At 36.3% G+C, this 12,563-nt stretch overlaps 1 protein-coding gene across 15 annotated transcripts in view; it reads left to right on the top strand.

Moving 5' to 3' along the window:
* LOC112987028 (DNA polymerase kappa) overlaps positions 1-10,758 on the top strand; it is a 37,179-nt gene extending 26,421 nt beyond the window's left edge. For all 15 annotated transcript variants that reach the window (XM_026106675.2, XM_026106682.2, XM_026106676.2 and 12 more), the window contains 6 exons: positions 1,580-1,612; positions 4,021-4,117; positions 5,386-5,557; positions 6,436-7,392; positions 8,589-8,640; positions 8,779-10,758. In XM_026106675.2, the coding sequence (XP_025962460.1) occupies positions 1,580-1,612; positions 4,021-4,117; positions 5,386-5,557; positions 6,436-7,392; positions 8,589-8,640; positions 8,779-8,863 (1,396 nt within the window). In that variant the 3' untranslated portion in view covers positions 8,864-10,758. The remainder of the gene's footprint in view (positions 1-1,579; positions 1,613-4,020; positions 4,118-5,385; positions 5,558-6,435; positions 7,393-8,588; positions 8,641-8,778) is intronic.
* The last annotated feature ends 1,805 nt before the right edge of the window (positions 10,759-12,563 follow it).

A 12,563-nucleotide genomic window follows, 5' to 3' on the forward strand; every position in this document is an offset into this window, starting at 1 on the left:
TTCCTGGACTTAGAACTGAAGATTTTTTATATCCTTCTTCCTGTCTGTTCCTTGAAGGTCATACTATTGGAGTATCAGAATGGGTTTTAGCCTCCTGTTTGGAAGGGGGGAAATGATTCGTACTAGTGAATACATCTTTTCAATAATATGCATCACTTCTAAGACTGCCCTGAACACAATTGTGCAACTCTGTTGTGTTCTTAAACAAACAAAAATCTTGCTGTCTTAAGTAACCAAGAGTCCTAATTAAGGATTCTGAGTCCTTTCTTTTGAGTATTCCCTCCTCAAATACTGCTTCCAGGTAGCTCTCAAAAGTGCTGAAATTCTATTTAAAAGTAATTTGAGACTTTGGTCTGATTTCATTAGGAGTTAGGTTCCAAAGTGTCTGAAGTACTTCAGAAAAACCTATTCCATATTATTTCTATTACTTCTCTGACAAGGGTTGATCTTCCATTTTTCATTCAACTGCAAAATAATATATAGAGTTAGCATTTTGTAGGCCACTAATGTATTACCACAAATCTTATGGGTTTTTCTCTTCCTTTTCAGAAGTTTTAACTTGAAACAAAATATGCAGAAAGGTTGACTTTGTAAAGGTGACTTGCCACGAGATAAAACAGGGTTGTCCAAATATTTGTTTCTGTTCTGATAATGCAACCTTACATGATTCTTTAAAAATCAGTGTGTTCTCTTCCTTTGTTTACCCTGTTTAGGTGTTGTCTAGTCTGGGAAATCTCATAGTATGTTTAAAAAACAATAGAAGCATTTCAAAAAATGAAGGGGAAAATGTTTTTAATTGTATTGGCTAAGAAATTGATTTTTATTTGCACCAACTTGATTTTGGTCATTTTTAAAGTGGAGAAAGCAAGCCTGTAACATATCAGCATCTGATTCATCAGTAAATGTTTCATCTTATGGTCATTGTCTTTGACCAGCTTCTTTTAGGAAAATGTGAGCATACCAAATTTGTTATTTCTTGTACTTATAAACAGAAAAAAATTAAAAAGAAAATCTGGGGAATCCTTTTATAAAGAAGAATTGTTAAGGGATGCTCAGTTAAAAGAACAAAACAAATATGAGGAAAAAAACCTATTCATCCTCTTTAAAAAGGGTGATAGTCTAAGAAAGAAAGCAAACTAATCCCTCAGATGAATCCCTCGGAAAAGAATCCTAAACATTCATAGTATGTTTAGGATTTTTATCAAAGTACTTCACAGTATATAGCTTGATAAGACAGTATAGGATTTGTAATTTGTTTTTGTTAGCTTTGTTTTTAACTCAGCAGACTCCTAATAATGGAGAAGGTTGAGTAATTTTACAAACTTTAAATTTTTATTGACATCCGTGACTATTCTACGACTCTGCTTCATCTATAGTAGATTAAGCTTTATGAAGAAATATAGTTTCCTTTTTGCACTCTCTTTAAACTTGATATACAAGATTTGTAGAAAAAGCTAATATCCAGACTATGGGAAGGGTTGCTGTTACTTATTAAGACACAGTTGTTTGACTCAGAGTTTCTTAAAAAGACAGTAATTCTAAATAAAGTGAGTATATAAAATATTTTTTCTTTTTAAAGGGATGGAGAAAGAAAAAGTATGAGCACTGAAAGGTATGCCTTTAATCACTAATCCTACTTAATCACTAAACCTACTTAATACCAACTAGTGTAAAGTTTTTCTAGTCAAATAACTTTACCATGTATCTGCTTGTGTTAAAAAGCTAATTGCACATTCAGTGAGTTCACTACATCAGATTATCAAATTTAATTCCGATTTTTTTTCCTTCAGAATTTTATGGAGTTACTCCTGTCTATTTATCTGTTCTGTTTTTTCATTATCTGCTTCTCCTAGTGCCTTTAATGCATCAAAATGGTCTTTAAGCCATAATATACAATGGGAATATAAGGATTTGAATATTTTGTATGTTCTAGTTTAATGTCTTTAATATGTTCCAGTTTTTTACTGTTGTTGTTCTGATTACATTCTAAAGGAATATCTGCAGTCCTAAGATCATAGAAAAGATTTCTAGAGAAACCTGAGAACTCCCATAGATAAGCTATTCCAGTGCTTTGTTGTCTTTGCAATTAGGATAAATCTGCTTAACTAGTATCTGATTTGGAGCACCCTTGCTGCAAGTTAAGTCCATTAAGTTAAGCCCTGGTTGACCTGAGGAACAGTTTCTTTCCTCCCTCTTTGCAAAACCTTTTTGTGTGTTTAAAGACTGTTATGTACCCCCCACCCCTGGTCTTTTCCATTTTACCACCTGATTTAATGAATACAGGACATCAGTATTCGTTTCTATGGATGACATATACTTTTCCGTATACAGTTGACAGATATATCTCATTGCCTCACAAAGGGCTTTATATCATGACAGACAACCTGGAAGTCTATATAGTTTTTTGGCATGTTTCTATTTTATGCCAAGGTAAGCGCATTATATGTGACTTCCTGTGATGAGTTTTGCCAAGATATTTTTCTGGGTTACCAGCCACTTTCTAATGTTTTTTCTTTCATGTCTTCTCTTTCTTTTCCCAGCCTATATTTTCCCAGTTTGCATAGTCCCAGTATAATCTCATGCTTGAGATCATAGCTACAACTTCACAAGCTTAGGCAATCTTCTTGAAAGTTTCCATGTCTTCTCCCCATTCTTGCTTAGTATCCTTCAATTTTTCAAAGAGAAATTGAGAAAAATCTGATGCCTTCTCTTCCCTGTTGTTGTTTCTTATCTGCTTCTTCTGATGCAACAGAATAGTTGTGGGCCGCCTAAGCAAGCCCTAGAAGGTTTGGTGCCACCAGAGCCGAGAAATACAGAGCTGTAGTCGTGTGCTAGTTTGGAGGCAGATGGATAATCTGGGTAGCCTCTTGTACCCTTCTGTCTTTCTTCCCTTCATCTCTCCTGCCTGAGAGAGATGGGTTTAGACCAGTGAGGTAGATGAGCTGCTAAATTATACAGTTAGTTGTATGGGGGGAAGAGATGGGCCTGCAACAACACCCTCTATCCTGCCCCTTTCAAAACTACTGTTTTTACAGCTTCCCAATTACTGCAGCATTGCCATGCTGCCAATCACTGCACCCTTGTGCAGTGTATACCACTAGCTGGATAATTTATAGCACTTTGATAATGTTATAGAACCCACAGTAGAATGTTCATCCTTAGTTATTTTGGCAACCTACAACCATTCTTAGGGGAATGCGAATCATAATAGGGGGTGACTTTTCAATACAGTCAGGTAAACCTGAATGTTACTTAGAGGTGTGATATCCACAAGTTTAGGGACCTCTTGTTCCTAAATACAAAGGCTAGCATGAAACAGTGGATCTGTGAGACCTTCCCAAAAGCACCTGGCAGACATCAGTTTTGCTACCAGCTTCCCTTAAAACCACTACTGGCTAAAGGTCACCTTTCCTCTCCAGTTATTACTGAAAGGCAGATATACACCGAAAAAGAAAAACCTGTAATTCCCCTGCTAAGGATCTCTTGGGAAGGCAGTAAGCAATATTTTTGGCAGAAAGCTAGTTTTTCCTCCTCTGAGGCTAGCCATAATTATCCTAGCTGGCAACCTTTTTCTTAGCATCTGCATTATTTATTTCTGCTACTTGGCTCAGAGATTGACTTTTTAATCCTTTCTTTCTTCTGATGTTACACAGCACTGTACAAAGGAGATCATATACAAATGACTTGGCTGGCTCCATGAATTCAGTTGGTGTTAGTATTCTCTCATGTAAATATTTAAGCATTAATGAGCTTAAATCTGATACATTTTCAAATACTGCATGAGAAGTTGAAATGCCAAATTATTTGGAGGGGGTTGCAATCTTTTTTTAAATACATGGGCGTAGATCTTTCTGTATAATATTCACGTTAATGTTCATTCTGCCTTTGAAGCCAACACTTAAATCCATACAACCTTCTTCTGATGTAGTTTTGTTCAAGTGTTAAAAAAATATTTTTTAGATAGCAGTCACTGAATAAATTTGAGGATTCATACTGAAAAAAATCTTATCTTTATCTTAGAACATTCAGTGAAATTAACATAGCAGAAGATCAGTACAGCTTGTGTCGAGAACTTTGTAGAGACCTGGCTCAAGAGTTACAGAAAGAGGGACTTAAGGTATTTATGTTACTCTCTATTTACTTGCAGAAAGACAACACTTGGCACTCAAGTTTAAGTGCAGTGTTAGCGTGAATGCTTTCAGCAGCATCTTACCCTGCATTCTGTCTTCGAAAGATTCCATTCTTTAACTTGCACATGATTTAGACAGACATGTGATTTTGCTCAGATGGCTGTTTAATAATATCTGTGAAAACTTAAACTAACTCACCAAGATATTTGGCATATAAGACATTTTTTGCTAGAAAGCAATGCTAATATACAAATAAAGCTGCAGAAAAGAGTGGAACCTGTGCTCTGGCCAACCATTTAATTCTGATGTGTTTAAAGGACTGTGTTCTGTCATGTATTGTATGGATGGATGGATCCAGTTGATAGCCTATAATGTAATTCTAAAAAGTTCATGTGTCCTACACTTGCTGAAAAGGTATTCATACCATTTAATGGTATGAACAGTCTCTGTAGTTCTTCTCCCCCAATTTCTGTTTATTCTTTGGAAAGAACAGTTCATATTTTCTATAGAGGTCTTCATGGTAAAGCAAGAAATAACATTCAAGACCTGAAAAAATTCTGTTTAGCCATCTTCAGCCATAAAAAGTTGTCCCCAAAGATAACAAGTAGAAAGGGAAATCATTGGCTGTGAAGGACAAAGGGAAAACTTTCAAAAGCACCGGAACAAACCATTTATTTACGTTTGGATGGACATGCTAAGTGACACAAATGGTTTTGAAAGTGTTGCCAAGGGATTTATATTTGAAAAAAAAGATTAGCAGAATACTAATTCTGAGAATTACTGTGTGGTTACTGAATTGCGTATGTGCATTTACGTGTACAGGTGCTATGTGTTGTTCTGATAGCACCATGCAGGAGGAAGTTTTCAGCAGACCCTTCATTGGATATCACCTAAGGATCCTTACTCATTTTCCCAGCAAGGTTGAGATAACTGGTGCTGAAAGTGCCCAGGTTGGGAAATATATTTGTGATAGGCAGGGAGAGAAGTTCTGGCTGCAGCCAGAGCATGAAATGTATTGACTATGCACTGTTGGCAGATGGTCTGCTGGGGACCATAGCCAAATGAACCAGTTTAGAGAATTTGGCTTTGACAGCAGTTTAGGAGCAAGTGCAGAATTTTACAGACAAGTCCTTGGCAATGCCCCTTGCCATACCCAAATAAGGGTAGAGTCTTGATTATGGCTTTAACGCCTTTATAGAAGCTACATGAGAATTGTTTCTGTGCCATGTGGTATACATTTAACTTTCTTTTGTAGGGTAAAACTGTTACCCTGAAGCTGAAGAATGTGAATTTTGAAGTAAAAACAAGAGCTTCAACTGTGCCATCTTCTGTTTCTACTGAGGAGGAAATATTTGCTGTCGCTAAAGACTTGTTAGGAACAGAAATTGATACTGTTTCTCCTCATCCTTTACGGATAAGACTTATGGGTATACTATTTTAAACTTCTTCCTTTTTAGAGTTAGAACTTACCGTGTATCAAGATAGTAGCCTGTGCTCTGAAGTAAAATTAGTCTAAATTGATTTATCCTTTTTCCATTACTCTGGTAGTTTTTGCAAAGTGGAGCAATTCTGGAGTGCTAAATAGTGACTCAGTATTGTTTCACTATCTGAGGTTGTATCTTTCCTACCATCTGTTACCCCCGGACCAATGTACAGGTCAGCATGAGAGCAAAAACTTAATGCATAGCAGTCTTTAATTCTGCTGCCTTAAAAGAGCATTTAAATCTGCTTTGTTCCACAGCAGCAACTAGCTTCTGTCTGTAACTGCTTTTAGAAACAAAAGCCTTAAATAAAAGTGCTTCTAACTTGAAGATGCTGTGTTTTGACAGAAGCTACCAGATTTCTTGCAGAAATAAATTGTATGTTTGGATTCTAAGATCCACATACTTCAAGTGATTATACATTTTTCTATTTGAACCATCCAATGATATATAAAACTTATTTGTTCTGTTAAAATATGCTGAAGGAAAAAATATTTTGATGGGAAAATTTCATGCAGAACTATCTTTCAGACTTCATTCTACATAACTATTAAGTTTATAGCCTCCCATTATAGTGCAATCAGTTAATACTTCATGGGTTCTGAAATTAATGATAGAATTGGGCAGGTCTTCAGGCGTGATAATACAGTTGTATGGATCTTGTGATCCGCTGTCAGCCTTTGCAGGTAGTATAGCTTCTCTTTAGAGTTCAGGTGCACTTTTATCGAGTGGTTGTATACCTGAGAAAGGTATTCATTAAGTACTAATATCAAAATTTCATAAAATCGGTATTATAAATTGCAACTTTTGTTTTTCATCATTAGGTGTACGAGTATCGGGATTTCTAAGTGAAGAAGAGAAGAAATACCAACAAAAAAGCATTAAAAGTTTTCTAAAATCAGGAAAAGATATCAGTTTTCTTAAGCTTGGGCCAGGGAAATCCAACCAAGAATACTGCACAGAAAATTCAGAAGCAACTCCCAGAGGGAGTTTTTTTGATAAAAAGCGAGCTGCAAGGCAACAAAACAGTGAGGATCTTCTTCTAAATGAAACAGTAGATAAGCAGCTCTTTTGTGATAGGAAATCATCCACAAATTTTGTGGAAGAAACGGACGAAGTCACAGCCATACAGAATTCTACTGTGTGTAAGATCTTCACCTGCCCTGTTTGTTTTGAGGAGCAAAGAAGCAGTAATTTGGAAGAGCTTAACAGACATATTGATGAGTGTCTTGCTGGGGGTCTTGTTAAAGATACTGTAGAAATATCAAAGAATGAGAATTCAAAAGAAAATACATTTAACTTTTTTCCATACTGTAAAAATGAAAATGTTGAGGTATGTCAGAACAATAAAACAGATCAGTTGGCAGGTACATGCCAGTCAGCAAGTACATCTGGCAACTCTGCTAGCAATAGCACAGAAAAATTATCTCAGATAGTAGTTGATAAACCTCGTGAAGAAAGACAGCCTAGCCAGCTCAGTGTTATGGCTAGAAATGTGTGTATAAAACAGTGTCTTCTTCCCAAAAGAATTCCTCTGGAGAGTACAGACCATCCTGAAAAGACTGAGAATACAGAAGAAACTAGTTCATCCTGTTTCTTTGAAGCCAAAGAAGACAATGTTCTTGTTTGTCCAGTTTGTAATTTAGAGCAGAAAACCACTAGTCTTATGTCATTTAATAGACATGTGGATATCTGCTTAAATAAAGGCATTATCCAGGAGCTGACAGAAAAAAATGATTGTCCTACTAAGACTTACGATACAGAAGATTCAAACAGAGTTGGTGAGTATGCACATTAAGATTTATTTGATTGTTCAAATTACTTATTTGTGTAATAAAAATAATTTGTTTATTGTATACTTTGAACTTTTCAGGGCTTTGAGATTGTTGCCACAAATTAATTTGAGTAAAGTCTGTGTAAAAGTAAATCGTTTTAAATAAAAATACCAAATTCCTTTCAATGACAAATTAGATTTATGAATGAGGTGGTAGTTACACAGTATATTTTCTTTTGTGGTGAAGGTGATGTAGGAATTACTACTCATTTCTGTCCAATCCCATGGTTGTTATCCCCCCAACCATGCTCAGAAAGATGTTTGTAAGGTCACTCTGAAATTTCTATCAGTGAAAATGTTTTTAACCTGGATCATTTCATTCAGATGACAGAAAAGTTCCATTAAGTAATGTGTTGGCAAAAACAAAGAGGTTGTGAACTAAAGCATAAAGGCAGGAACTTGCAAACCCTTTTTTTTTTTCCACCAATAAATGTATCGCATAACTGCACTTGTAGCATGCCAAGCCAATAGCATATTTACTCAAGCGGCTTCTCTTTTTGGTGAAGAGTTAATTTGGGGGTTATGACAATGAAGAATTTTTTGACAAGATTAGAGGCCATGCATGGGTATTTTTGTAGCTGCTTAAAATGCCTTGTTTCTCATCTAGCTTGGGAGCTTAATAAGATAAAATTAAAATGCTAATGTGTTAAAATTATTAGAACACAGTTAAGACTTACAATATGAATCTTTTACAAGGAAAATTTTATAAGCAGTATTGTTGTTAGCTGTGCAGACAGGCTTTGTTTTAAATGAAAATCTTCCTGTTAGTAAAGATTCTTTTTCCCCTAAAGGATAAACAATTTAAAAACATAGTTTTCAATAACCAGCTTGAAAATCAACTACATTCTACTGAAATATTTATGGAAACTGCAATAGCGTTCAAATTAATCCCTTAAAATTCAATAACTAAAGGTTTCTGCTTTTTCTGTTTTAAATATGTTACTGTAACTGGCAGTGCTGAAACTGCAGATAATAAAATGTTACCTACTTCTTGAGAGAGATTGAGTTCAGATACGTCAGAAAAGAATGGGAAGGAAAAGCTTTACCTGGAACTATTCTTTTAAAAGTTTTGCTAGGCATGCGTTTTCCACAGCATTCTTGCTGTATAAGTAATTCATTTTGGTTGTTCCCAATTATTTTTAGGAAGTTTAAGTAGAGGACAACAGTGTACAAATCCATCACAAGGAGCAAAAAGGTAAGGGTTTTCTGGAAACTGATCACACAACTCTTATTTTAAAATAATAATGCTATCAAGTTATTCAGTTTTCTAAAGTTGTGTGAATGTGTTGTGCATGTTTCCCTCTTATTTATTTATTTTTTTCTTTAACTTTAGGTCTGGACTTGCAACTTCACAGTCAGTATCAAAAAAGGCCAAGTCAAGCAATTCCAAGCATACAATTGAAATGTTTTTTAAATGACTATATAGCAATGTATGAAGTATTTCATAATGTTTCATGACTGCAAATTAACTTAGCATCAGTGGTAGGCTTGAGTCAGATGACTGTCTCTTCGAAGTCATTGCACGATTGTATAAAAAGATGATGATTGAGGTAGAAGACAACTGAGGTCATCTAATTTTTTTGAGAATAATACAATTTTCTCAGTTGTTTCTGAGAAAATTTGCTAGCACTTAGTTTTTGTTTGTTTACATTGAAAATGTGAAACTCCTTTGTTGGAGTCACCAGCAGTCTCATGGGTTGTCTCTGGTGTTCGACAGACAGAGCAGGGAGGTTAGAGCTGCCTCTGAGCAAGCTGGCAGGGCAACTGCCTGAGCAAGCAGGCATCGTTAGCTAGGGTGCCAGGCTGGGCTCACGTGAGGGCCCTCATCGCAGACCCGTGCTAGCATCTCTGCCAGGCCTGGTGCTGTGTTGCATGTGACAGATGTACTGACTCTGGCTTGTGCTTTCTCTGGCAATTCAGCACCAAACCGAATTGTGGTATCAGCTGTGTTATAGTAAAGGAGAGGTGGGTTTCCTGATTTCAGTTCTTATGAACATTTGTTACCTCAGTTGAGACAAAAATGGTCGGCCTTGCAGTTTCAGAGGAAAAGAGCAAGAATTCAGAGCTCAGGCAAGTTTCCGCTGTAGTCCCTGGAAATTATTTCAATTAGAGGTGATGCGCCAACCCTGACAGGCTCAGTCTTATGAGATACAAAATGATTTCAGGGATTTAAAAAAAATGTAATAAACCTGTTGATGAGAAAATGATGCCTCTACGTTAGTCAGATGTACACTGTTTGATCCTTGGCCTTTCAAAAGAGACAGAGAACTTTGGGTTTCTTTGGAACTGTCAAGTCGATACCTTTCAGTGGCAGTAAATTCACTCTAGAAAGTCTTATAGTGTACTAATAATATGAATGACATGTAAATATTCATGATGCTGAAATGAAGCAACTTTCTTATTATTACTCATATTTCTCTTTGAAAAGTGTTTTGTATTTTTTAATAAACTCTATTTTATAAGTACGTGTGTGGAAGGGGAAAGCTGTGAAGTGCAAATATTTAAACTATTCTGTTAAGATATTTTCCTCTTCACACCAGATTGCTTATTTGTAGATATTTTATTATAATTAAATAATATTTATCAAGCAAATAATTTATGATGGTAGCATACTTCTTAAAGTTATACAAACAATGACGAGCCCTTGACAAAATATGAAGTGATTTTTAAATTGCATAGTCTTTAAGGAAATGGTGGTGATAAAAGCATCTGTTTTGTTGCTTAACTGTATTGGGATTACTCTGTGTTTTTGATTTTTCTGTTTTTTGGGGGTTTTTCTTTTTTCCCTTTCCAAACAAATATGTACGTGATCTGTTCTGGATGCTCTGGTTAGGTCCAGAATCTGCTTCTTCACTTCCCAATTTGCTGGAATGATTTAAAAATTCACCGTCTCTACCTCCTCATCTCTACTCATTTGCCAGAAGCCGCTATGCCCACAGCTCTGTCATTTGAATTCATGTCAGTGCTCCCTAATCTGCTTTGGACCAAATCAGCTGGACTGGTTCAGGCTGCTGTGTAAGCTAGCTCAGTTGACTTTGTCTAAAGCAGGTCAGTGAGCATTCAGCATGTGCTGTCCTGCTGATGGAGCTGGGGGATGGCAACTTTTGGTTGGAGAGACATAAAAGCAACTGGGGGAGCAATAGCTTAAGTTGCCACTGCTGTTTAGAAAGTGAACATCTGTCCCATAATTAGCCTACATCTGTCTGTATGCTGTCTCTTAAGTCATTATTTGACTGTTACACTAGATGCTGGGCTGTACCTCACTGTCACATGATAACGTCTGATTCATTAAACATGTAAAATGTGATTATTATCTTCCCTTTGTTTGTGTGTATTTCTTTCAAATTTAGATTTTTATTTGTGCATTACTTGCACAAAAAAAACCCTACTGTAAATGTTTGAACAAATAAAGTAAGTCTGTCTTAGCCTAGGAAGTTATTTTATCATCTCTACAAAAGTGTCATAGAGTTATCTTAGAGTATTGAAAATTTAAATCGTGGAGTATCTTAGAGCTAATATAGAAATAAAACTCACAGTATTATTCTAAAGAAAGAAATGTCCATATTTGAGATGTGTATAAAATGTTACTACCTTTTAGAAAAGTGATTCTGTATATTTACAGAAGATTCCTGGTGAAATTGTTTTAATGTTTTCCATGCAAAATATTTATTACAACTTGAAACAGAAGCATTATTTTTATTCCATGTAAGTTGTTATACAGCACTTAATTAGTGTTTTTATCTGAAGGAGGCCTTCAGTGCAGGATTAAGTAATGTCATAACTTTCTGTCATGTTTTGTGTGTTTTTTCTTTATTCTCCCCCCTCTTCCCCCACCCTTACGGAGAAAACTGTGCAAGTGAATATTTTCTGTCTTGCATTTTTCTCAGTGCACATGTATGTGTATGTATATAATACCTGTGTGTTACATTGGTAATACCTGACCTTAACTTAGAATCTGCTTTCATTAACATCCAGAAAGTTCTTTATGGCTTGCCTGGGTCTAACTTACGGTATAGGTTATTCCTGTGTGTGAGCCGTTCCACATTTACTAAATCAACAGTGCTAATGACAACTGCTCTGAAGCACTTGAATGAGGTAGGATGGCAACAGATGAGAATTTGAGTGTAGTGTGAGTATCTGTTACTTACGGTGGGTGTATACATATATCATCTTGAATTTCTCTTCTAATTATATATGACAGAGAAAAGGATGATGCTTCTGTGATCTAACAATCTTCTCTCTACCATGTCTGAAGAAGAGAAATGCAGACAACGTGCGTGGCCACAGAGCATTTTTTTCTAAGGAGTATGTGCTTGACGTAACTAGGACAGTCATAGACAAGCCTCTCCCTGACCAGTAGAAGACTCGTTTGAGTTTATCTCGTAAATCACCAGTACATAAAAACTTACAGAATAGCATTTTCATGTTGAATCTGTTTGCTGCTGTCTATAATAATAGCCTCATTTATCTGTCTGTAGAATGTCTTACTGTGGTTGGATATCAGAGTCACCCATTCTGTTCAAGTTTATTAGTTGTCTGACCTGGGAGTTTGATAGATTCTTTATATCTGGAAAGGTTGGAGGTTTGGAAAACGTCCAGTTCTTCATACTGGGAATATAGGTAAACTGTTGCTTATGCTGTTCTCAAAGCTCCTGAAGTTGATCTTTAAAGTGACAATAATTCTACAGGTAGGAACTTCAGCAGGGCAGAGTTTGGGCTGGAATCACTCTGTCAGTAGCTTAATTCTTACTGGAATTATGGCCGTGTTTATAACATCCTCCTCTGTCTCTTATGTTGTAGCATGCAGAGCCAAGCAAGCGATTATATCAACGTAGTTGTCAAGAGTCACATTGCCTGCAAGTGAGCCTAGGGAGCAGCCTGCAGGTGCCCTTGGTTTGTTGTCCAGCCAGTGTTTTGTATGATCTCTACCATATCTCTTCTTATTTCCGTTGGTATGCAGCAGCACCAGTTGAGATTAGGCTTCTCCATAAATGTCCTAATGAGCGCTTGAAAGGCAAGCCACAGCAGCTAGTCTAGTTGTAACAGTAAGAGATTGGGGGGGGGGGGGGGAGAGTGTAACTACAGGGTGCTACAGTTGCACAGGATGACAATTTATAT

Source organism: Dromaius novaehollandiae, chromosome Z, assembly GCF_036370855.1.
Source record: "Dromaius novaehollandiae isolate bDroNov1 chromosome Z, bDroNov1.hap1, whole genome shotgun sequence".
Lineage (NCBI taxonomy): Eukaryota > Metazoa > Chordata > Aves > Casuariiformes > Dromaiidae > Dromaius > Dromaius novaehollandiae.